This window comes from Pygocentrus nattereri, chromosome 14, assembly GCF_015220715.1.
Source record: "Pygocentrus nattereri isolate fPygNat1 chromosome 14, fPygNat1.pri, whole genome shotgun sequence".
NCBI classification, from domain to species: domain Eukaryota; kingdom Metazoa; phylum Chordata; class Actinopteri; order Characiformes; family Serrasalmidae; genus Pygocentrus; species Pygocentrus nattereri.
This window is the reverse complement of record NC_051224.1, coordinates 38,706,205-38,732,719: the sequence shown is the minus strand read 5'-3', so window position 1 is coordinate 38,732,719 and position 26,515 is coordinate 38,706,205. Positions and strand designations below refer to the sequence as shown.

Genomic DNA, 26,515 nt, shown 5'->3' with positions numbered 1-26,515 from the left:
CGCTTTAATAACACTGTACGGAAAACTCCTCCTTCAGTGGAAGCTGGTGTACGGAATACAGACAACACTAACTAATGAGATTAAGTGTTTGTCTTATTTCTTTGAAAGTATTGGCCCAAATGTGACCAATCGAAATGCATTTTGGTTGCTAGGCACACTTTGCAGAGTCCAACCAATCATCACATCCTCAGGTATTTCTACTATAACTACTGAAACGTGAAAAGTGCCGAAGTACTGCCCTCTTATGCTGGCTGGTCAGTACACATACTCAGCATCCTGCTTCCAGTTTGGAAGCGGTGCTTCGGTTAGCTTGGATGTGCCTTTTGCAGAATGCAAAAAATGTGTAGCCTATTATTGGAGCACTTTAGCATGTTATGAATTTGCTTCTGCCATCATTTCAGTGGAAACGATCATACCCAACTAATGATTGACCAGCTGTTTGCGGGGGTCTGGGAGGAAAAGGCCCATTGAATTATCATTTTGTGTGGCAGTGTTATTGCACCTCTCTTCAAACCCAGCCTACCTCTCAGCTACACTGGGAACCCCCCCCCCCCCCACCACCCCCTGACCACAAGTCTACATTCACATTAAACAATCTCTCCACAGCTTGCATATCACAGTTTCAGTACAATTGTCATTACACAGTTTTTCAGTAGAATTTTCATTTCATCTTACATTCATTCCTTTTCACATATGTGGAAAATATTTTACCTTTATATAACCTTGTGTCCTTTATTATATATATATATATATATATATATATATATATATATATAAAATACATGAACAGTTTACTTTTCACTTTCAATTCAAATATACACACACTTTCCCCCCCTTTGCTGTCATGCTGTGGTAGAATTCCCATCGTTCCACCTTGTGTCTATTCATTGTCGCATATGGGGAAAATATTTCATCTTTTATTATATATTCATATATAAACTCAGTTTTGCTGAGTTCCTGTTCCATTTCATTCCCGTTCCTTTACATATTTTCGACTATATTTGTCCCCTCCCCTTCTTCCAGAAGAACTCTTATACCTTCCCATGTCTGTACCTTTTCGCACACGAGGAAAATATCTGACCCTTGATGATATATTTCAGATATAAACTCACTCATTTTAGCCCCTCCCCAGAATTTTGGTCCATTATGGTTCTGCAGTACTTTTCTTGCAGGATTCCAGGTCCATAGCAAGGCCTGTGCTGTGAGAACCCTCAGCACTGCTCCTCCCCCAGAGACTCCGTGTTGTCCCCCAGGTCCACAGATGCCGAGGGGGCCCTCAGCTTTCCGTGGCTGCTCCCATACACGCTTCCATGTGCGCTCCCATGGCCGCTTCCATGGCCTGGGTACACGTCCACTGCGCTGGAGATAGACTGCACTGACCGGTCACGGAAGTAGTGGAAGGCCTCCTGGTCCAGAAAGGTTTGCTCCTCGCGGAGGCCCTGCTCAAAGAGCTTCCGCTTGTGCCGGAACTCAATCACCGTCTTGGTGTAAGAGTTGAGGGTGGTGACGGAGGCCGCCATGCAGCAGGTGAAGGAGCCCCAAGCCATGCTGAGAGAAGAAAGACAAGACAAAGAACTGTGATGACCTGTTAGCATACAGTTAATATACACTGACCAGGCATAACATCATGCCCACCTCCTTGTTTCTACACTCATTGTCCACTTTATCAGCTCCACTTACTGTATAGCTGCTCTCTGTAGTTCTACAGTTACAGACTGTAGTCCATCTGTTTCTCTGATACTCTGTTACCCTGTTCTTCAGTGGTCAGGACCCCCATGGACCCTCACAGAGCAGGTACTATTTGGGTGGTGGATCATTCTCAGCATTGCAGTAACACTGACGTGGTGGTGGTGTGTTAGTGTGTGTTGTGCTGGTACAAGTGGATCAGACACAGCAGTGCTGCTGGAGTTTTTAAACGCTGTGTCCACTCACTGTCCACTCTATTAGACACTCCTACCTTGTCAGTCCACCTTGTAGATATAAAGTCAGAGACGACAGCTCATCTGCTGCTGCAGTTTGTGTTGGTCATCCTCTAGTCCTTCATCAGTGGTCACAGGACGCTGCCCACAGGACGCTGCTGGCTGGATATTTTTGGTTGGTGGACTATTCTCAGTCCAGCAGCGACACTGAGGTGTATAAAAACTCCAGCAGCACTGCTGTGAGAAAAGTCACTCCAGGCCTTCTGGAAGTTCTAGATATGTCAGTGAGTGTGTTTACATGCACTTCATACCTCGATAAGTGCAGAAAATCAGATTTTGTCAGTAATCTGATCAACGTGTTTACCTGCACTTGGGTAATCAGATAATGGGGAAACTCCAGGTCTACATGAGTCAGACAGTAATCAGATAATGGGGGAACTCCAGGTCTACATGAGTCAGACAGTAATCAGATAATGGGGAAACTCCAGGTCTACATGAGTCAGACAGTAATCAGATAATGGGGAAACTCCAGGTCTACACGAGTCAGACAGTAATCAGATAATGGGGAAACTCCAGGTCTATACGAGTCAGACAGTAATCAGATAATGGGGAAACTCCAGGTCTACACGAGTCAGACAGTAATCAGATAATGGGGAAACTCCAGGTCTACACGAGTCAGACAGTAATCAGATAATGGGGAAACTCCAGGTCTACAGGAGTCAGACAGTAATCAGATAATGAGGAAACTCCAGGTCTACAGGAGTCAGACAGTAATCAGATAATGGGGAAACTCCAGGTCTACATGAGTCAGACAGTAATCAGATAATGGGGAAACTCCAGGTCTACATGAGTCAGACAGTAATCAGATAATGGGGAAACTCCAGGTCTACATGAGTCGGACAGTAATCAGATAATGGGGAAACTCCAGGTCTACATGAGTCAGACAGTAATCAGATAATGGGGAAACTCCAGGTCTACACGAGTCAGACAGTAATCAGATAATGGGGAAACTCCAGGTCTACACGAGTCAGACAGTAATCAGATAATGGGGAAACTCCAGGTCTACACGAGTCAGACAGTAATCAGATAATGGGGAAACTCCAGGTCTACACGAGTCAGACAGTAATCAGATAATGGGGAAACTCCAGGTCTACACGAGTCAGACAGTAATCAGATAATGGGGAAACTCCAGGTCTACACGAGTCAGACAGTAATCAGATAATGGGGAAACTCCAGGTCTACACGAGTCAGACAGTAATCAGATAACGGGGAAACTCCAGGTCTTCATGAGTCAGACAGTAATCAGATAACGGGGAAACTCCAGGTCTACATGAGCCAGACAGTAATCAGATAACGGGGGAACTCCAGGTCTACACGAGTCAGACAGTAATCAGATAACGGGGAAACTCCAGGTCTACACGAGTCAGACAGTAATCAGATAATGGGGAAACTCCAGGTCTACACGAGTCAGACAGTAATCAGATAATGGGGAAACTCCAGGTCTACACGAGTCAGACAGTAATCAGATAATGGGGAAACTCCAGGTCTTCATGAGTCAGACAGTAATCAGATAATGGGGGAACTCCAGGTCTACACGAGTCAGACAGTAATCAGATAATGGGGAAACTCCAGGTCTACACAAGTCAGACAGTAATCAGATAATGGGGAAACTCCAGGTCTACACGAGTCAGACAGTAATCAGATAATGGGGAAACTCCAGGTCTACACGAGTCAGACAGTAATCAGATAATGGGGAAACTCCAGGTCTACACGAGTCAGACAGTAATCAGATAACGGGGAAACTCCAGGTCTACACGAGTCAGACAGTAATCAGATAACGGGGAAACTCCAGGTCTTCATGAGTCAGACAGTAATCAGATAACGGGGAAACTCCAGGTCTACATGAGTCAGACAGTAATCAGATAATGGAGAAACTCCAGGTCTACATGAGTCAGAGAGTAATCAGATAATGGGCTCAAACTTCATCAAGGTCACTTTACCTGAAAATATGAACAAACATCATCAAGAACATGAAGAATATTTAAATCCTTCATTTTGTCAGAATATATCTGGTTTCAGTGTCGCTCCAAAAGTGTTTTGCCGCATCTCGCAGTGAAGCTGCTCGCTTATTTCCAGCACTGCCATCTGTTTTCACGCATGCTCAGACTGAGAAATCCGAGTCAGAGTTCACAGCCCTGAGAAATCTGATTACTGAGCTAAAATCCAGCCTCTTTCTCGGATTTCTAGACCTTACTCTGATCTAATTAATCAGACTATGCTGTTTACATGACCGAATAATCAGATAACTGCAGAAATCCGATCACAGCGCTTAGAATCTCATCATGATGCTAGCAGAAGGTAACATTATCATAGAGGTGGGTTTTTGACCGAATTTGGACATTTATGGCCCAAAATGAAAGCCTAGCTCTAATATTCAGGGTTCTCCACTGCAAGAAACGCATCTTTAACTTTAACTAAAAGCTCATTGCTTGCCCCCATGGTTTTAGTGTGTCCCTCATAAAGTGTTTTTATAGTACAAAACATAAGAACAGGACGAGTACAGTTGTTAAACTTATGTAAATCACACCCACAGCTTTTTGCAATCCTCACATCTGTATCCTCTCTTTATTTGCTCTGAGTCACTGAGCAGAAATGGCTTATTTAGTTTATGGATGACAAATTAACCCTACATTCCAGCCCAGAAGCCCTGAAAGTGCTGGAATGGAGTGCTTGAGCTGAGGAAATTAACCCGGCGGGTGGACGGATTTGAACAAGACTGAGCTTCAATTACCCTCTGATTTACAGGTTTCTACCCGTTCCAAAGTGGAAGAAAATGTTGGGAAAAAAAGAGCAGGAAAAAAAAAAAACTGTAAGAAATTGGCCAGATGGCAAAGAACAAATGAAGCAATTTTATCCCGGTCTAATGGATGCCAGTAGAGCATCTGTGGTAATTCAGCCAATGTAAATACCACTTTCATGCCTGTCAGAACCCAGCAAATGTTTCAGGAACTCTTGTCCGAGCTCCAAAACAATCTGGTGGGAGCTGTATAGTACAAATACTCCATCACCTACAGGCTATATAGACTAATATATATTCATATTTTCCTCACTGCAAACCTTAACAGTGCGGTACGCTGGATCCATCCATCACTGCCAGTCAGTAATTGACACGGTGGACGTGGAATAAAGTTAGAACAAGTTACATCATACAGGCCTTGCTAATAAACCCTCTGGACCTCATGGAAGCAAAAGTTTAGTGGTAAACTTTGTGGTGTTATGGCATCCAATAGGCCTGCAAATTCTTAAAAACGATAGCAAATCTTTGGGTTTCAAGCTGCACAAAATGAAAAGAAAAAACCAAGGTGTATAATATTCTGGAGTTCCATCAAAAAAAAGTCTAACAAAATCAAAGTTGCTGCCAGCCAACACTGGAGCACTAACGGGACCTCCCAATTACCATATAGTACCATTTAGAACGTTTCTTTAAACATTTATGTTCATTGGTTATGCACGGATTGCCAGGTTCACGGTTTTCCCTCCTACTTTGGACTAGTTTGAAGATGCAATAGAAGCAAGCAATTAGACTTTTGGACCCCACTGTATTTTCAGTTTTATTGCAGGTTTCATGCTGAATTCAAGACTGAAATAAGAATGGACTGGACAGGCATTTCGCCATAATACATTATGCAACATTTTGTCATCAAAATACTTCAATTCTAACATGATTGCAATAACGTTTGTGTCTACACTGAAAAAAAATGGTGCTCTGAATTGCATTCAGATGTGGCAATTGGATGCACATGACAATTGCCAGAATAGTAAACCAAAAGACAGCAGTTCCCTGATAGCTGGCTCAATAAGGTCATCCCTGCTGACTGTTTCCTGGACTGCTCACTGCTGGATCCCCAGCCAGACCACCCAGATTACTGTACTGCATCCAAGCTCTAACTAATCCCTGCACGCAGATTACAAATGCATAGAGACTTTTATTTTGGAATATAAACTAAGAAAACAACTTGTTTTGCAAACAACTGTGAGGAAAAAAAATAATGACTAGGCCTGAAATAAAATGTTGCGCAAGATTAAAATGATTCACTAAACTAATTTACAATGTATAACTAAAGAAAGTAAGGACGGCAATCAGTACTTTGGACTGTGAGAGTAAAACGAGTGATGATAAGTGGAATTTTGTCTAATACTCTGCTTAACGGTGGGCTAACTCTGCGGTGGGCCGCTCCGGAAACGCTAGGCAAAACGCCAGTGGACCACCAGCTTTGCCATCAGTGGGCCAACGGAGGTCTACTGTCCTCTTGCTATCAAGGTTGTTTATTTGTGTGCAGCATCTGAATCCTGTAAATTTAAAGCACCGTGGTTTTGGGCAGTCGTGGGCTGGAGGTTAGGGAACTGGCCCTGTGACCGGAAGGTTGCCGGTTCGATCCCCAGTGCCAACAGTCCATGACTGAGGTGTCCTTGAGCAAGACCCCAACTGCTCCCTGGGCGTCGCGGATAGGGCTGCCCACCGCTCCGGGCAAGTGTGCTCACTGCCCCCGAGTGTGTGTGTATGTGGTGTTTCACTTCACGGATGGGTTAAATGCAGAGGTGGAATTTCCCCGTTTGTGGGATTATCACTTAACTTTCTGGCGTAGGGTGTGAACCAGTAAACTTCCACAAACCTCAAAGCTTTATAACACATGGTTCCATTTGGCTCCGGTATGAACTGCGCAGCGGGCCTCTGAACCGGAGCGGTAGTTTTTCCTCAGTGTGCTCGGAGTCGCTGTGTCTTCATTGCCTTCCCTTCGTGCATCACTGATTACAGAATGAACGATTATAACTGCTTGTTATTTTGGCTTCCTGTGCTGAGCAACTGCTCTGTTAGGCTCACTAGCTGTCTGCTTAGTCGTATTCGTGTGATTTGAACACAAATGTAGCAGAAATAAAATGTGAATTAATTGTAGTTATGCAAAATAAATACTTCTCCCATTTCCGTTAAATACCATTTGATTACTGCAGATGGACAATTTGTATCTTTCACTGCGTGCCGCATTAAAAAAGACTGTCACCGATTTCCTCCTCTGACTTGAGGGATGTTCACGTAGTTCATCCCGAGTGAAACTCATGGAGCTAGTAAGCTAAGCACTATTGTAAGAACGCACTTTCTATCATTAGAAAGCTAGTAAAGTAAGTACGATCATAAGCACACAGTAACACGCTAAGCTAAGCGCTAAATACAGAAACACAAGCTAAGCTAGTAAGCTAAAGATTATCATTAGCATGCAGTGTGCAAGCTAAGCTAGTAAGCTAAAGATTATCATTAGCCTACAGTGTGCAAGCGAAGCTAGTAAGCTAAAGATTATCATTAGCATGCAGTGTGCAAGCTAAGCTAGTAAGCTAAAGATTATCATTAGCATGCAGTGTGCAAGCTAAGCTAGTAAGCTAAAGATTATCATTAGCATGCAGTGTGCAAGCTAAGCTAGCAAGCTAAAGATTATCATTAGCAGGCAGTGTGCAAGCTAAGCTAGTAAGCTAAAGATTATCATTAGCAGGCAGTGTGCAAGCTAAGCTAGTAAGCTAAAGATTATCATTAGCATGCAGTGTGCAAGCTAAGCTAGTAAGTAAAGCACTATTACTAGCATACAGTAGCTTAAAGTAAGCTAGAGAGCTAAGCACGATTTTGGTAGCCTGGATTTTGACCAAACAAGACTCCGTAAATGTGAAGTTTGGTAGGCTACATGGTGAGTTATGTTTATTAATTATTATATTTCCAAAAACGTCACATTTTTCTCACATCGGGATTGATTTGGTTTGTTTTAATGTTAAAAAATTATGAAAACATAAAACCAGAAGCACAACAATAACTTTTCATTAAATTAAAATAAATAAAATGACTTTCAAACAGATGGTTGAAAGTTTGGAATCTGCACCTTCCGCTTGTCTCACTGAGCTACAAATGAGAATTAAAGGTCAAATTACTATGATTCTAAGGATTAAGAGGTTCCCCTAAAACAGAACAGGACCGGGAAACCCAGAACCCAGTTCTGTGGGGTGGCAACAACGCGGTGCTTCAGACGCATCTTCATCCTACAAGCCTAAAAAGTGCCCGAGTGAATCAGGGCCTTCAGGGAGAGCAGGTCGTGTTCGGTGGGCTCTCTGTGATGCGCATCTCTTTTGTTTTGCTGGCTGGGTGGGCAGTCCGTGAGGAAGGTGTGCATTAATGTGAGTGGACTTTCATTTATAGGAGTCCATTAGAGCGAAATGTGCCTGTCTCAGAATCAGGACCACACACCCACACGCCGGACGCTGCTCCTCTCCGCACAGACCTCCTTCAGCACAATTCATTAGCCTGGATTTGGAATCAGCATGTTGCCCAAAAACGGCTTCTTCTCTGCTCTTCCCCTTTGAGGTAATGTGGAAGGACGTGGGCAATAATGCAGAGTGGAAATGAGTTTTCAGGCGGAGACGGAGAGTGAAATGGAAAAGCGCTGTTGGTTCTCTGTTTGATCATTATGGTACAGTATTATCAGGAATGTTAAAATAACCAGGACTTCCATTATTGAAACACTGAGATCCCTGAAACGGATATAACAGATAAACATAGAGGCCCGTATACATCAAGGCAGAGTGCAGAACTGACCAGAACTGAGCGCAAACATTTGTATGTTGTGGAAACGAGTGGAGATTTGAGAGCAAATGATCTATTTGCATCAACAGCCACATTTACATGCAGCCTAATAATCCGTTAATAATCGGAATAGAATAAGTCCACCTCAGTCAGAACAGACCAGTCGGATTGAGGCCATGTCTAATACAGTTTCTATCCGATGGAACGAGGTGGGTAATCCTGTAAACAATCTGTTAAATAGAAGATTAATATCCGTGTAAATGCCTGTATCCGATTACATTCCCTATCGGAAAGTTTAAGTCCGTTCTTCATGTGCGTCGCGTCACAGTGAGAGTTTATACCGTTCGACACGGCGGAGCAGAAACTGGTCTGCAGAGGAGACGAAGTTCATGCTCTGATCTTTAAAAGACGGCGGCGGGACGGACGACCAGCTCATGCGTCTCAGAAGACGACGTCTTCCTCTCGGCCTTCTTAAATAAGGACAAGTGAAAGACGTTTTCCTGAGTCTGACGTCATTTTAAAGCAGTTAAAAACACAATCACTGCTCACTGCTGCTCATCTCACTCTCTCTCTCTCATGTGATGTGCTCCGTCATTGTAACGTTTACTCTAAGTGGTACATTTAGGATCGGATTACTTGTAGTGAGCATGTAAACAAAGATTTTCCATAGATTGCTGAGTAGAGTGCGCATAAACACCACAGTCTTAATCTGTAATCAGAATATATTCAATCACACTGGCAAAAGTATAAATCTGTGTTTACATCTTACTTCATGCAGGTGTTTCAGTAAAACAATAGCATTCAGACGCTTGTGAGCCACTGCCTGTGCTTATAGCCAGAGTCTGAGTAAAGTAGTGAGTGCACTGCTCCCCCTACTGAACAAACTTTATAGTATTAAAATTACCACAACTGAAAAGAACAAAATGTAAAATGAACCAAATTGACAGCAGCGTAAGCTGATGCAGGCCACAAAGGCAAGCTCAGATTACCAGCTTTAAATTACCAGCTGTTATCAGATGATCTCAATTAGGCTAAATGCTCGTTCTTATGCTCGTTCTTGCCTCTTCCTCTGCGGGCCACTTTGCAACCCACCTCCACCCCTAGTCCTCCTTCATGCTGTGTCTGACTTGGTCAATGTCATGTTTGTTGTCATTGATACCTCCTCTGTTCTGTACACTACGCTCTCAGAAATAAAGGGAGTAAACTGTCACTGGGTCTCCAGTGCCCCATTTGTCTCTGGAGTGGTTCCCTCAAGGCTCCATCTCAGTACCTTCAGTCAGGGGACATAACTGAACCATAATCCACTGAAATGATATTTTCTAAGCTGTACTGACTCCACACACCCCGCCTCGCCTCCAGGCTTTTTTATTGCTCTGTTTTAAAACTTTTGGTTATGAAAAGGAACAAATACCAACTTTTCACCTGGAAAAACTGATTTAAGTTGCACATTTGGACCTGAAAACCACTGCTGCACCTTTGGGGGAACATTTACATTGTTATATCTTGATGAATGAAAAATGTACCTGAACAGAACCTTCATTTCTAACAGGGTAGGGGAGCTTTCTGCTGCTCTCCCTGCCTTAGGCTTTCCATGTATGCACATGGAAGGGCAGAGGGGTCCCAAAACAGAGCCATAGTGCCAAATATAATCCTGCAAATGGAAACAAATATTTTCTTTGATGAGGTGAAATGTCTTATTTAGAATGACGTCATTGCTTTGTGATTTAAATCTCTGTTGTCGGAAGAAAACCTCATATCTCCAAAATGGTAACTTTACAGGAGAAGGAAAAAACATACTTTCATTTTAATGCAAGTCAATGGAACCAGACGTCTTTCCAAGTCATTTTGGGCCGTTTCTTTTGGTTCAATCATCATGAAATTTACACACAATGTAAAGGCCAACAGGCATTTTCAAATTATGTCAAAACTGAAATATGGAGATATGAGGTTTGCAATATGCTGCGTTATTGCAGGGTATGAGATGCTTCTCCACTAGCTGTGCTTTGTATTGTTTATTTTGCAGGCGGAGTCAGTAGAATAAAGCTAAAGCACAGTGAATTATATGACATATGTCTTTAATTGAAACATGGAATAACTAAAACACTTGTTTATATCAATGTGCATGTAAAATAAGTACATCCACTTTTGTACTGGAGTGCCATGTACACACATTATTAATATTATCATTTTTTTCTATTTTTATTCTGATTCTTGGTATTATAGAGTATTTTGATAAGTTTTAGTTTAGGTTGTTAAACTACTGCACTCCTCCCAGATGTGAGTTTGATCGTACAGATACACCAAAGATGAAACTGATTAATAACAAAACTGTCAGTGAACTTTGCGTGTGCTCATTTTAAAGTCTGATGTGACTGCATGCAACTGTGATGAATAAAGCCCACTGGCCCAGTACTGCATTATTAAAAGACAATTGTCTTGCTGGCTCTGACAGCCATCAGTTAACTACCAAGGCATGTTAACGAACCAGTAGTACTTTACTGGGGCTTCTAGGAAAATGAGCACAAGCATGACACTTCTTCATATAAAAACCCTTTACTGTGAGCACTGATGTCACGTCAGTTCATTCTTTGAACATGTTCCATTAAAGTATGAAAAAACAGAATACAGTCATTAGAATCCGAGAACCATCTCATTAGAGTATCGTCTCAAGAACCATGTATTACTATTAATAGTTGATTCTTCAACCAAAAACCAACTCCAAGACATCATTCAGAGTTCATGATTAAAACATTAACCTTATTTCTAATACTATAAGTATTGTTTGAGAACCTTATGGTGTGCCAACAACTACCTGACAGTAACTAGGTGTGCATCTGATTCTGGGAAATAAAGGACTCCCTGATTTCTCCTTTGCACTTGACCTTGATGGGAACCCTGCCTCCTTACTGGAGGGCAATCATTCTAAGGTTTGATCTATCTATCTATCTATCTATCTATCTATCTATCTATCTATCTATCTATCTATCTATCTATCTATCTATCTATCTAGAGGGTTAGGAGTGTGTTTATGGGAATTTTTGACTGTTCTTCCAGAAGCGCATTTGTGAGGTCAGACACTGATGTTGGACGAGAAGGCCTGGCTCACAGTCTCCACTCTAATTCATCCCAAAGGTGTTCTATCGGGTTGAGGTCAGGACTCTGTGCAGGCCAGTCAAGTTCTTCCACACCAAACTGGCTCATCCGTGTCTTTATGGACCTGCTTTGTGCACTGGTGCGCAGTAATGTTGGATCAGGAAGGGGCCGTCCCCAAACTGTTCCCACAAAGCTGGGAGCATGAAGTTGTCCAAAATCTCTTGGTGCTGAAGCTTTAAGAGTTCCTTTCACTGGAACTAAGGGGCCAAGCCCAACTCCTGAAACACAACCCCACACCATGATCCCCCCTCATCCAAACTTTACACTTGGCACAATGCAATCAGACAAGTAGCGTTCTCCTGGCAACCACCAAACCCAGACTCGTCCATCAGATTGCCAGATGGAGAAGCGTGATTGGTCACTCCAGAGAACACGTCTCCACTGCTCTAGAGTCCAGTGGCGGCGCTTTACACCACTGCATTCCACGCTTTGCACTGCACTTGGTGATGTAAGGCTTGGATGCAGCTGCTCAGCAATGGAAACCCATTCCATAAGCTCTCTACACTGTTCTTGAGCTGGTCTGAAGGCCACATGAAGTTTGGAGGTCTGTAGTGATGGACTCTGCAGAAAGTCCAAAATAGTCCACTACACAGCGCACAAATCACTAAGGCAACAAAACCTATTTACAAATGTTTGAAGAGGTTAGTCTGGCCTCTTTTTAAATTTACCATGCTCCACACTTTCTGCACATTAGCACTCATAACGTATGGCACAAATGCAGTTCGAGAAGGGGTAGGGGTGTGTGAGTCAACAAGACAATGAAATTGTAACTAAAAAGTGAAGATGTACTCACCAGAATGACCAGCCGTAGTCCCACGTATGCGGTCTCCAGTCTTCTGGACCCAGACTGACTGTGATTTGAAACACCTGTGTGTACATCATATGAGCCACCATGCCCAGAAGACCTGGTGCGGAATACACAAGCACACACACACATACGTGACTGAATTACATCATTCAATTCAGTGATGATGTTTATGTATCACAGCATCATATATGGTGATGTACATTTTCAACAGATTCTACTTTATAAAAAGGCTAATGTTGCTAATGTCATGTTTTTGTAAGATATGTTGGCTACTGAACACAGCTCCAGTTCAGTGAGTCTACCTAACATCCACAGCTCCAGTTCAGTGAGTCTACCTAACATCCACAGCTCCAGTTCAGTGAGTCTACCTAACATCCACAGCTCCAGTTCAGTGAGTCTAGTTAACATCCACAGCTCCAGTTCAGTGAGTCTAGTTAACATCCACAGCTCCAGTTCAGTGAGTCTAACTAAGATCTACAGCTCCAGTTCAGTGAGTCTAACTAAGATCTACAGCTCCAGTTCAGTGAGTCTAACTAACATCCACAGCTCCAGTTCAGTGAGTCTAACATCTACAGCTCCAGTTCAGTGAGTCTAACTAACATCTACAGCTCCAGTTCAGTGAGTCTAACTAACATCCACAGCTCCAGTTCAGTGAGTCTAACATCTACAGCTCCAGTTCAGTGAGTCTAACATCCACAGCTCCAGTTCAGTGAGACTCACTAACATCCACAGCTCCAGTTCAGTGAGTCTAACTAACATCTACAGCTCCAGTTCAGTGAGTCTAACTAACATCTACAGCTCCAGTTCAGTGAGTCTAACTAACATCTACAGCTCCAGTTCAGTGAGTCTAACTAACATTCACAGCTCCAGTTCAGTGAGTCTAACTAACATCTACAGCTCCAGTTCAGTGAGTCTAACTAACATCTACAGCTCCAGTTCAGTGAGTCTAACTAACACCTACAGCTCCAGTTCAGTGAGTCTAACATCTACAGCTCCAGTTCAGTGAGTCTAACATCTACAGCTCCAGTTCAGTGAGACTAACTAACATCTACAGCTCCAGTTCAGTGAGTCTAACTAACATCTACAGCTCCAGTTCAGTGAGTCTAACTAACATCCACAGCTCCAGTTCAGTGAGTCTAACTAACATCTACAGCTCCAGTTCAGTGAGTCTAACTAACATCCACAGCTCCAGTTCAGTGAGTCTAACTAACATCTACAGCTCCAGTTCAGTGAGTCTAGGCTCCAGTTTAGTTTAAGCTCTGCATTTCTGTGGCAGTGGATTTTGTAATTGGTACTGAATGATCATTATCAGGTGCTTAGTGTTTGTTCCTGTGTTTATGCCTTAGTCGATGTGACGTAGTTAGTAACACTGCTGCCCTCCATATGAACGATTGGGGTTCAATTCCCCGCTTAGGCAAGCAAGCCATGTTATACCGGTAAGACCACATTTGCTTACTGTAACGTGATTGGAGTGTAGGTTGATGTAAATATAAGCATCTGCTAAATGTATAAATGTAAAGTTAGTTGTTAGTAGTTAAGCTATGACTTATGGATTGAAGAATTTTGTAAAATAGGTGCAACTAACTAGTGTTAATTAAAGATTTTGATGCACAAAAACATACGCAAAACTGGCGCAATCCAGCCCAAGTTTTCAACAAAGTGTCTCTGTACAGCTGAATTAGAACAGAATGAGCCTTTAAATGGAAATTTGCTACTCAAATTTACAGCCTGTTTTTAACTATCATTGATATACACCGGTCAGGCATAACATTATGACCACCTCCTTGTTTCTGCGCTCATTGTCCACTTTATCAGCTCCACTTACTGTATAGCTGCACTTTGTAGTTCTACAGTTACAGACTGTAGTCCATCTGTTTCTCTGATACTCTGTTACCCTGTTCTTCAGTGGTCAGGACCCCCATGGACCCTCACAGAGCATGTGCTATTTGGGTGGTGGATCATTCTCAGCACTGCAGTAACACTGACGTGGTGGTGAAACAATGTTTTGGCTGATTGGTGTATATTGATTTAAGTAGCTTTTTGGTTGAATTTACATTATACAAAGCTAAAGTTTATTACAATTATTACAATTTTGTCTTTCGGTTTACTTTCATTTGGCAGTAATATATTCATATATTTTAATCATGCGTCAAACTGAATCAAGTAAATTCAATGCAGCACTGATTTTTTCCAGTGTGCAGAAACTAAAGACACTGCACTCATGCTAAAAGCATCTCCTTCAGCCGTTGATTGATGCTGGCGAGCTGCAGTGGCGTGAACCTTTTTAACCCGTGTCAGCTGACTTCGCTGAAGCTCATCTCTGGGTGGGAGTCTCGTCCCAGGGCCTCCATGCCTGAACGGATGCTGCGGACGGAATTACTGAGTATTAAAGGCCCAAATGAACAGAGCTGGGGGCCAGTGGGCAAATCAAATAATCTCAATTCAAAAAGCAGCAGCTGTTCCTGGCAATTTGACAGCAAGGGTTTACCTAACGCAGCGCCGCTGAGCTGCTCCCTGCAGACAGATGGGTCTATCACTGCACACCATAGTGGGGGCTTTCAGCAAGTACAGTGAGAACCCGCACTGCTGCCAGTATAAAGATGGGAAAAGTAACACATAGTATGTACTCAATTACAATTACATGAAACCGGATTTGTACTTTCCTCAGTATTTTCAGGTTTTTGAAATACTGTTTTTGAAACTTTAGGAATGTGTAGAATTGGGGCAGTCGTGGGCTGGAGGTTAGGGATCTGGCCCTGTGACCAGAAGGTCGCCGGTTCGATCCCCAGAGCCGACAGTCCATGACTGAGGTGTCCTTGAGCAAGACACCTAACCCCCAACTGCTCCCCGGGCGCCGTGGATAGGGCTGCCCACCGCTCCGGGCAAGTGTGCTCACTGCCCCCCTAGTGTGTGTGTTCACTAGTGTGTATGTGGTGTTTCACTTCACGGATGGGTTAAATGCGGAGGTGGAATTTCCCCAGTTGTGGGATCAAAAAAAAAAAAAAGTATCACTAAAAAAAAAATTAAGAATTCTACTTTCCATAAAAAGTGCCTTTAAAAATGCCACTTTTTAATAATCAAAAACACAATGACAGCATAGAAATCATACATTTATACATATATTGTCGTATTCAAAAGTGTGAACACCCTGATCAAATTACATGCTTTCAGTTAACACACCCTCTACAGGAAACTATTAAAATTAAATATGGTATTTTAGTGCATATTTTAGAGTATACATGTTGGGAAAAAGATAAAATATAAAATGTTAAATGTGCCAAAAAATATGCACAGGCATTTTATGTTTTATTTTTTCCAGTATGATAAATTCAGCAAATAAACAGTTCATGTACATTAAAATCTACAGAAGTGTATTCTCTGTAGAGGTTGAGTTCATTTATTTACACTGAGAAAATCAACAAAGCGCATCATTTGACCAGGGGTGCCCAAATCTTGGCATATAACTACATTTGCAAAGAAAAGAAGCTATTTTTATTGCCTTTTCTACATAATTCATTAGTTGAGATCTAAAGGAGGGATGCAAATTCCACCTAATTTTCATATTTCAGTGTCTGTAGTTGATGAATGGATAATCAGCTGACCGCAGTAAGGAAAACGACTGACAGTGCTGGTGTTAGGACGCTAAAGTCTGAAAATATGTTTCGTTATTTGAAAATAGCTGAGAGATTTTTGTAGGTTGAGTAACAGAGGCTGCCCCTTCAGATGAGCTAATGAGCCAACACTAGAGCTAACTGACACAATGTTAGTTTGTCAGAGAAATATATTTTCCGGGTTCTTAGCATCATGAAAGCGTTCTTCAGATTGATGGAGAATGTGCTGTAGATGGCTCTATATTGGAACCTTTTTTGAAAAGGGTTCTATATAGCAACAAAAGGGTTCTATTACTTCAAGCTTGACATCGTAACAGTAGAAGAACCCTTTTTGGTGATACACAGAAGTCTTTTCAAACTGTTCCATATAGAATTATCTACAATCATCAGTCTATAGAACCATTTCACAACGCAAAGAATACTTTAATCATGCAAAAGGTTCTTTAAGAGTTCAAGGTTCTATAAAGGAACAGGGTGTAGAGTAGTTAGCTCAGTTAGCCAAAGAGCTGAGCTGGCTCCCACATTGGGGCACTTGGGTTTCATAGTTGCAACATGACCAAGACTCACTTTTTACAGTCCTGGTAAAACATAAAATCACTGAAATGTTAGCCTGTATAATTTGCCAGTTTTCCCATGAAGAGTATGTGAACAGTGATTTTAGTATTCGGGTACTGGCACCTCGAACAGTTAACCGAGTACTTGAGTACCAGTCCACATCCCCAGGCTAAAGAAAGTCATTCAGAGTGGTTTGATGTGAAATGATTCATTGCAAAGAAACATACAGATTCAGATGTCTTTACAGTGATGGTGATAGGAACCAGGGGTCGCCATGACTACAACACACATATAGACATTGTATTTTCTATCCAGAACCACCAGTGAACCTACACGAGTCTTCAGAGCTTTTGTTTGTTATGTTGATTTTGCTAAAATAGTGGAAAATCTGAAAAAAATACGTTTTCTTTGGGAACTATTTTGCTTCACAACATCCTGCACGTGTCCCTCCACTGTGAACTGACTTTCAAAACTCTCATTTAGGCCTAAACCTTTGCTCAGAACTATTATAAAACAATGTCCCAGACATCCTCATAACCATTTCATGTAGTAACTTTCTGCGAGGGAGCTTTTAGAGGTGGACGTTCTTATCACCACCACTGTGAACAATTCTCTATAATGACTTGGTAAGTTTTTCTATAAAGTGAAGTGAAACTTTTTTTTTTTTAATCCCACAAACAGGGAAATTTCACCTCTGCATTTAAGTGAAACACCACATACACACTAGTGAATACACACACACACTAGGGGGCAGTGAGCACACTTGCTGGGCAGCCCTATCCGCAGCGCCCGGGGAGCAGTTGGGGGTTAGGTGTCTTGCTCAAGGACACCTCAGTCATGGACTGTCGGCACTGGGGATCAAACCGGCAACCTTCTGGTCACAGGGCCAGTTCCCTAACCTCCAGCCCACGACTGGCCTAGAAAGGAGTAATTCACACTGTGATGAGGCAGCTGAATATAGACACTCGCGAATGTGTAAAACAATAGAATCGGGCAAACAAAGCAAAAGGGCAGAGCAGAAAACGAAGTCACAAAAACAGGCGAGGAAGTTCAAAACACAGGTCAGACAATACAGGCTAAGGCACAAAAGGAATCAGGCAAAAAGGCAACGTCGGAAAATTATACAAAGCAGCGGTCAGGACACGATAAACAGGCCATGGAAAACAAACGCTCAGTAGGTCACAAGGATACAACACTTCACAATGCCTCTGTCTAAAGCCCGGGAGTTAGAGGAGACTAACTAGTCCTGTGCATAAGGACGCAGGTGACACCAGTTAGTATTCCGGGGATAGGGAGCGCAAGCGGGACTCAGAAGTCATGTGAGCTCCCACTGTATTGTGGGCAATGGAGTCCGAGTCGGAGAGAAGTTGCTCCATCGTGTGATCTCCCAGAGGAGTCTGCGAGATGAAGTCCGTCTCTTTGAAAGAGCTCGCGGAATACGTGACACATGCAAACAGTTTGGACGTTGTTTATATCATAATGATTGAATTATTGAGACGTTTTTTTCCTTAAAATTTTAATTCCATATTATTTTAGTGACAGCATGCTGCTTTGTGATTGGCCAAACTTCAGAGCTTTTATCATTTTGTTTCAGACCGAAAGGATCAAAGAAGAGAAGAATAGAGTCAAACAAACTTCAGTTTGTATGTTGATAGATGCTGGATGCACTAAGAGGCTGCAGTTCTAGAAACTGCTCAGGTCTTAAGTAGCTGTTTTGACACTTTCACTGTTGTCATTATTTCACCAGAGTAACACTTTCACTAATACTTAATTTCATTAATACTTTGCCCATATCTATTAGGTACAACTACAGTCACTGGTCATTTCATCAGGAGTACAATTAGCCTCTACAAGGTCCATCAATGGAAAGGGACCACCACAGGACCTCTGCTGACCAAACATTATTTAGGCGGTGAAAAGTTCTCAGAAACTGACAACTGATGAAGGGTTAGATCATTAGATGGCCTAACTGTACACCAGCAAGGTGCAGCTACAACTACCTTTCCTCATTTCTCAACATTTCTTATTTTTAACAAATTGCCTTCAAAGCCTCTAGGCGTTCTGTGCTTTGGGAATGTCTGAACAGCTTGATTTTTTGTGTGATAATTAGGCCCAAACAGCAGAAAGCTCAACTGTTTTTATCCTCTTCAAACGCTTTTGTTTTGGAGATCAATAGCAAGCATGCCTTAAGGGCATCTTGGGGTTTAATACCTTAACCAAGGGCAGAAGAGCAGCAATCAAAAGATGTCATGCTTGGAAGTTTCACCCCTCCAGTTCAACTGCCGTATCCTGTCATGCCTTCCCACACTCAAACCCAGAACTGCCTAACAAGCACCGTGCTATCTGCACTGAATAAGATGATCACTATGCATCATCTCCACGTGAATAACACGCTTTTGTAATTCAGTTTACATCTGTATTAATCGTCTTGAGGTGATAAATTGTGTTGATTTGGAAACGATGCACACTTTTCAATAATTTGTTCAGTGAAATATAGAATCCAACTCGAGCTTAAACAGAGAAAGTATCTCAAACTACCATGAAAATGAGCTACAGAAATAACACAAGGCCTGAACTCCACATTACCCCATCATTAGGGGTGGAATGCAGAAAAAAAGGAAGGGGGATCCGGGGAGCTGGGAGTGTGCTTGAACTATAAAGGCAACTATACAATTTACTCTCATCCATTTGGCAGCAGACGAGCAAACGGGCTACCATTCTAGCCTCATCAGTAAAAATGAAAAACAAGACCTAAATAAATCCACTGCAACATGAACAAAAACAGACTAGATAAACACAAGTTGTTCACTACGTGATGTGACAGGACAGGACAGGATGAGATGGGACAACAAAGGAAAGAAAAAGACAGAAAAGAAAAGGAAAGGAAGGGAGGAAGGAAAGGAGCAAGGAAAGGAAAGGAAGAGAATGGAAAGAAATAATTTTGGGAAGAGAAGAGAAGAACAGAAAAGGGATGAGATAGAGAACAGGATGGTACAGGATAAGATGGGAAGGAAAGGGAAGAGAATAAAGTGGAAGGGAGAAGACAGAGGACAAGACAGAATAATTTGGAAAGGAGAGGAAAGGAGAATGAAAGGAGGGGGAAGCAAATGAAGAGAAGGGAAGCTAAGAACAAGCAAGGGGAGGAAATGGAAGGAAGAGACGGGATAGAACAGGACAGGACGGGATAAGATGAGACAGGAAAGGAAAGAAAATGACAGGCAAGGGAAGGGAAAGAAAGGAAGGGCAGGAAGGGGACGAGGGGAGGAAGGGAAAGAGCAAGAAAAGGAAAGGAAAAGAAAGAGAATCAAAAGAAGGGAGGGGAAGGAATTGGGTGAAGTGAAGGGAACTGAAGGAAAGGAAACGGGAAGAGAAGTAAAGGGAAGGGGGCGAGACAGAGAATGGGATACTACAGGATAAGATGGGAAGGTAAGGAAAGGAAAGATAATGGAAGGATGGTTAAGGAAGGTAAAGGAAGGGAAGGAAAGAGAAGTGAAGAGAAAAAACAGCAAGGGGAGGGAAGGAAGAGACGGGATAGGACAGGACAGGAAAAGATAGGGCAGGAAAGTAAAAGAAAAGGAAAGGACAAGAAAGTAAAGGAATCGGAGAAAGGAAGTAAAGACAAGCAAAAGGAAAAGAAAACAAAGAAAGGCAAGGAAGAGACGGGATACGACAGGATAATGAAAGAAAAGGAAATGCAAGCTGCTCTATTGCCTGGAATGCTTACGGAGTCGGACTGGATGGGCTGCACAAATGGGCACTTGCACTTCACTCAGACTGCGCTGGTGTGGTGTGAGAGGAAGTCTGAGCTGGGACTGACGGTGTAATTGGTGGGTGAGAATGTACGTAAGTGTACCTGAGAGGACGGTGAAGACTGCGGCGAAGGCGTTCAGCTTCAGCCCATCGATCACATTACTGGAGTGAAAGAGCTCCAAGCACATCAGACTGAAGCCAACCACCAGGAGCATGATGTATAGCACCTCAGAGACCACTGACAGCCAAAGGACACCTGCAGAACCACACGCATGCAAACACACACACACACACACACACACATAACCACACACACCCCGGTGAGCACTCCACCGTTGCCTCATAATTCTGTCTGTCAGATCTGTTCACTCAGTGCTTTCCGCTGAGAGCAAACTCCTGCCTCCGCCTTCGGCATCAGCAAACAGGAGCATCTTTGGGACGTTTAAAGAGGTTAACCCCTTTAAACGGCGGCCTGATTATTCAGTTATTCATCGTAAGGCTCATTATTCAATAACGGCTACCAATTATTCCGTGTCTACTGTGAATCTTTCAGTATCTGTTGCACAATTATTCCGTAACTACTGAGACTTATCCAGTAACTACAATGAACTATGCAGTAACTGGGTCGTTCTATAGAAATGTCAATTTTTATGTCCCTAGTGTTTACAGATATTATTATATTTTAAAATAAAGCAATAAGGTTAATAATCTTTTAACAATTACTCCTTCTTCGCCTCCCAAGTGGCGCAAGTTCGATCCCTGGTGATACAGCCGTCCGTAGCCGGGAGTCCAAGACAGCACAACTGGCCTCGCTCTCTCTGGGTGGGTAGGGTGGGTAGGGTGGGTAGGGTGCTCCCCCCCCTCTCCCCCTTCACTCAACGCAATACTAGTCAGCGCAGGCGTCTGTTAGCTGACGTAACAGATCTGGCAGTTGGCGCTTTCCTCCGAGCGCGTTCGGCTGTCCAGTGACGTTGCGTGAGCGGCAGTTCGAAAAGAAGGGGTGGCTGGTTTTGCAGGTCTCGGAGGAAGCCTGTGCTTCCTTCACCCTCCTAGCGCTGATAGTATCGTGTGACTGGGGGAGTCCTAACTAGCAGGTGGAATTGGAAACGACTAAATTAGGGAGAAAAATGGGTAAAAATAAAAATAAATAAAAATATTCCTTCTTCAATATTGATTTTTAAGTCAATTATATAGAATTCCAAGCACCACAGAAGAGCTTGTATGGCTGAGGCCAAATTTTCTCCAATTTTAACTACAATAATCTATACATGACTATGGAATGTATAAATTAAATGACAAAGAAAAACAAACGCCAATTAAATGTCATAAAATCTATAATGAAAGTTCCCCAGGAGTCGTGTCACTGGTGTTACCGCGTCTCTTATTTTGAATTAAAAGTCACACCGGTGACGTCACTCGACCTCCTTTGACCTGTTTTCTGAGGATCTATGAAGAAAAGCTCATGGTGAGTCCACTGCGTCTCTCAGTTCTCAGAGATCTTCTCACTCAGCTCATGATCTCATATGAAGCTTTTAGCTGACGTCACTGGTGTGACCGACTTTATTCTGAGGTCACTGTGAAAAAATAGAAGACAAATGGATTAAATTCCATATTTTAGTGGATTTTCTGTGATTGACAGCGTGTGGATTGATGCTCTGTAGCAGACGTTTAGTAAAAAGCATTTTTATTTAAAACGTGTCTGGTGTTACTTTTATTATGTAACACCAGTGAGGATCAGTAACACCAGTGACACCTATGGAGAGATAGAAAAGTGGACGTTTGTGTAGAATAACCAAACTACTGTAACAGATTCAGCGACTACTATACTTTATGAAGAACTTCTATGGATTACTATTAGTAACTACTGTGAATTTTTCCATTTTAGATATTTTTTTCCCAAACATGGCTTAGGCAATCAGATTTTAGGACCACAACTATCCAATTTCTGGTTCTCTTACAGACATTTGTCTTGATGTGTCTGAGTGACGACTGGGTCTAATGACCACATTCGATGAAGGACAGCCAGGGAACCCAAAGATAGAGCGAATGAAAGCGACTCTCTAATGTTCCTGAAAGTAGACAAGTCCCAAATACTGAATGGCATCCATTAGTAGTTGAGAATTCCCACATTGAACCTGCAGTCCATTTGTTTGTTAACTGATGGTTGTCCTTGGGTACTCAGGGCCTCTGACAGTGCAGATCTGACTCCACATGAGTCAGAAAAGGATCCGCTGGCATTACATGCTCCATGAAGTCTGCACTCTGAGGACAATGAGTAAACAGATAAACAGAAGGTGCTCTCTCTAGGACGCAACTCTCATTAACGTCAGTTAAGGAAGATGATGCCACGACAGCAACATCTGCAGCGGTGAAGCAAAAATCCGCTCTGGTATCTGCTGGAGAAATTGAATTCTTCTCTGAGCGTTCAGGGGAAATTCTCTTATCTGTCAGACGGTCCCGGGAGAGTTTCCACAACAGCTATCAGCACCTCATTAGTCGAATCCCTCACTACCTTGCAGAGCTTCTGAGGAGAATGAACAGAGAGTGCAGGGGATGTTTTTGGCCTTGGACCTGCTGCTCCAGTTGATTTTGCCGTGCTCTGCCCATCAACAGTGAGGTTGGACAAGCTTTACGAATTGTTCAGCCTCAGTTATTTCATGACATGATGCCAGCCTATATATATATATATATATATATATATATATATATATATATATATATATATATATATATATATATATATATATATATATATATATATATATATACACACACATATATATATATACATACATATATCCTCTTATTCCCTAGGGTATATTTTGGTTTGTCCATCTGATTTTTCGTGACCAAATCATGAGGCAAATTATTCAGTAACTGCATGAAATAAATGCTAATTCTTATTTTATTTATTTATTTATTTTTTGTAAAATCTCTCCTCAGATTAACAGAACGTGTGTTTTATGATCTCCACATATCACTACATGCTCACGATTCACTGCTGAGAGCCAAAAATCTCCGACGCTCTTTGTGTTGTTCTCTAAAAGTGATGTTTCCAGAGCAGATCACTGAAGAGACGCCGTCTGTTTATAGTTTAGAGCCCAGATTTGGGGAAAAACGGGTCGACTTTCAGTAGAAAAACAAACTGAGTTCAGCTTCTTTTATTATAAGGGTTTAAAATGACATCACCGTCTATTAGACTGGAGAGAAGAGCTACAGCCTCACACGACGCCCAGCTTCTGAATGGAGCTTATGGAATATGAACGTTATGGAGAACATGACCAAGTGCGGTTTGGAACCACCGGTGGTCTCAAGGAGTTTAAGAGGTTGAACATACACACACCTGGCACCATGACGTTAAAGCTAAGCCTTGAGTTCGGGCTGTAAATGTTGAAACCAGGTAAAGAATCTCCGTTAGCACTTTAATGGGATTCCAGCACTATGTTAGTACTAAGCTAACCGAGACGCACATGAACATTTCTGGTCATTCCAGATTAAGTACAGATATTTGAAGCTCGTAAAAGCATGCCCGGGGTGATGTTCTTAGGCCTGTAATAGACATTAACAGACATTAATAGACATTTCTTTCAGTGAACAGCCCTTGCGCTGGCTAGGCTGCTACCCGTTTTGGATTTGGGCCTGTATATTTGTTCTGATTCTGGGCAGTCATTCCAAAACAGTCAGAGCTAACATGGGCTGTCGGTGTTAGACCAGCTGTGGCAGAATTTGGGAAAGAAATTAGTCAACATTTCATGACTAGTTGGGCTAGTGGTACAGGCTACAATGTTAACTTAGCTGCCTCACAAGACTAAAACCACTGAAGCCTGTGAACGTTCTGCTTAGCCAATGAATCAGATGTTTATGCTTAAAAATCTTGATTACATCACATGAAAACCTGCACCGAATCTATCCCAACTAGCTACATTAATGATTCATTCACGGTTAACTGGCAAATAAACAGAAATCTAATTTAATTTCCAATAAACATCAGTTCCTACTTGAAGGAGCAGCTTCAGGAGAACTCCTGAAATTTACTGTGCAAAAGCTCAAAGCATTTAGATTTGGGTTTGGGTAAGTAATGAGTGGTAAATATAACTTTCAGTGGCTCAACATTATATATTCCAGTTATGCATATTGCAGTTTTGGTCACATAAGTCGTGGGCTGGCGGTTAGGGAACCAGCCTCGTGACCGGAAGGTCGCCAGTTCGATCCCCAGAGCCGACAATATATATGACTGAGGTGTCCTTGAGCAAGACACCTAACCCCCAACTGCCCTCCGGGCGCTCCGGGCAAGTGTGCTCACTGGGTCTGTAAATCTTTTTACTTAATTGTTACTCTAGATTAGGAAATCCCCAAATTAGTTCCTTGTTTGTGTTGTTCTTCTTGAATTGCTGCACTATTTGCTCGTGCAGTCTTTCACATAGACTTTACTTCTGAAAGACTCCGCCTCTCTGAGATGCTCTTTTTATACACAGTCATATTACTGACCTGTTGCTGATTACCTACCCATTTTTTTTTAGCATTATACAACTTTACCAGTCTTTTGTTGCCCCCTCCCAACTTTTTTGAGACATTGTTGTTGGCATCAAATTCAAAATGGGCAAATATTTCTCAAAAAAAACATAAAACGTCTCAGTTTCAACATTTGATTTGTTGTCATTGGGGTTTAAATGATGCGCATTTTGTTTTCATTCACATTTTTTAACGATAAATCACCGGCAGGTGGCTTTTCGGTCAAAGGAATTTGCCAAAACTTCCCAAATCCTATCAAAGTGACCTTTCACATGCATGCAAATGAAATAATATTTGAAATGAACAACGTGCTCTAAATTTAGGTGTTTTGCATCGTGTGCTACAGTTTCTAATTCAGTTAAATGAGGTTTTTGTCTGCAAACATCAGCACAGATGAGCAAATCCAGAGCAGGCCTCTACTACAGAACACCACATCAGAACTTGGGCAAACTTTGGAGGGTTTGTTATTTGTTTGTTTGTTATTTCCTCATGTCTGGTCTGGGTTTGAAGGAGTTTGGCAAGCGATGCAACAGACCAACGCAGTGTGATGAACAGAATCAATTCTAAGCCTTGACAGCCACGTGCAATATTTATGTCCACAGCAGTTAGAGTTTGAGCATCTATGAGAGTCCAGCCTGTTTTCTTCTCAAACTGCCATGAACGATAAGCCAGCATTGACGGACACTCAGAAGAACCAGCTAAGAAAGCGAAGGCTCCTCAAGGAGGACTGATCTTTTCTGACGTTCAGATCTCGCTGAACTCTTCCACCAACCTGAGCGGACACAGCTGACAATGGAGAACGACAGTTTCACTGCTGCTCATCACTAGACTCCAAATATAACAGCGGCTAGATGGAGAAGTGGCTCCAAACAGATATAAATCAAAACGCACTCATGTCACGGTTGATCCGTCAGCAAATAGGGTTCTAATCGAGGACCATGAGCCTAAACTCTATGTGAGGCCGTGTATAAAGGGAGCTGGAAAATCATGTCATTTCCTTCACAAGTGTATTTCAGAGCAGCTGTGAATGAACCTAATTTGCTAGCAAATTTAATTTTCCTCGCTCGTTATTAAGAATTAATTACAGATTTGTCAATTGTAGGCTGTTCAGTGCAGATTCATTATGCGCAGATGGCTCATGGAAAAAATAATTTCATATCTCAAACATGGTATTTCCCCCAGCGCCACGAGCAGCGTGTTGAATGAACTTCGCCAATTAGAAGGTGGCCTTTGAAAATTTGCTTTGCAAAGAGAATGAATTGCGTAATTGAGAGTTAGACGTATTTCTAAAAAGGGGCTGCATCTCTTATTGGATTGTGCATTTAGACGCTTGGATCTTTACACAAGCAGTTTCAGTAATTAATCCAATTAATTCATGTGCATTTACAGTTCTATTCCATGATATATGGGTCAGTCTGCCACTGTGGTGGCAAACAGGGCTCATAGTTCATGGTAGACACTGAATAATTTATCATAGGTACTACATAATTCATAAAAGTTACTAAATAATTGCTAGTAGACACTGAATGACTCATCTTATAGAAAAAGTCATAGTATGTTCTGAATAATTAACAGCAGATGGAGAAGT

The 26,515-nt window shown here is 42.2% G+C and overlaps 1 protein-coding gene across 1 annotated transcript in view; it reads right to left on the bottom strand.

The window, feature by feature from the left end:
* Window positions 1-787: 787 nt before the first annotated feature.
* The window catches only part of gsg1l (gsg1-like), a 42,662-nt gene continuing 16,934 nt past the window's right edge, over window positions 788-26,515 (bottom strand). Inside the window, exons 3-5 of the mRNA XM_017713281.2 lie at window positions 20,519-20,671; window positions 12,485-12,596; window positions 788-1,548 (exon numbers count right to left, since the gene is read on the bottom strand). Coding sequence (XP_017568770.1) covers window positions 1,212-1,548; window positions 12,485-12,596; window positions 20,519-20,671 — 602 coding nt within the window. The 3' untranslated portion in view covers window positions 788-1,211. The remainder of the gene's footprint in view (window positions 1,549-12,484; window positions 12,597-20,518; window positions 20,672-26,515) is intronic.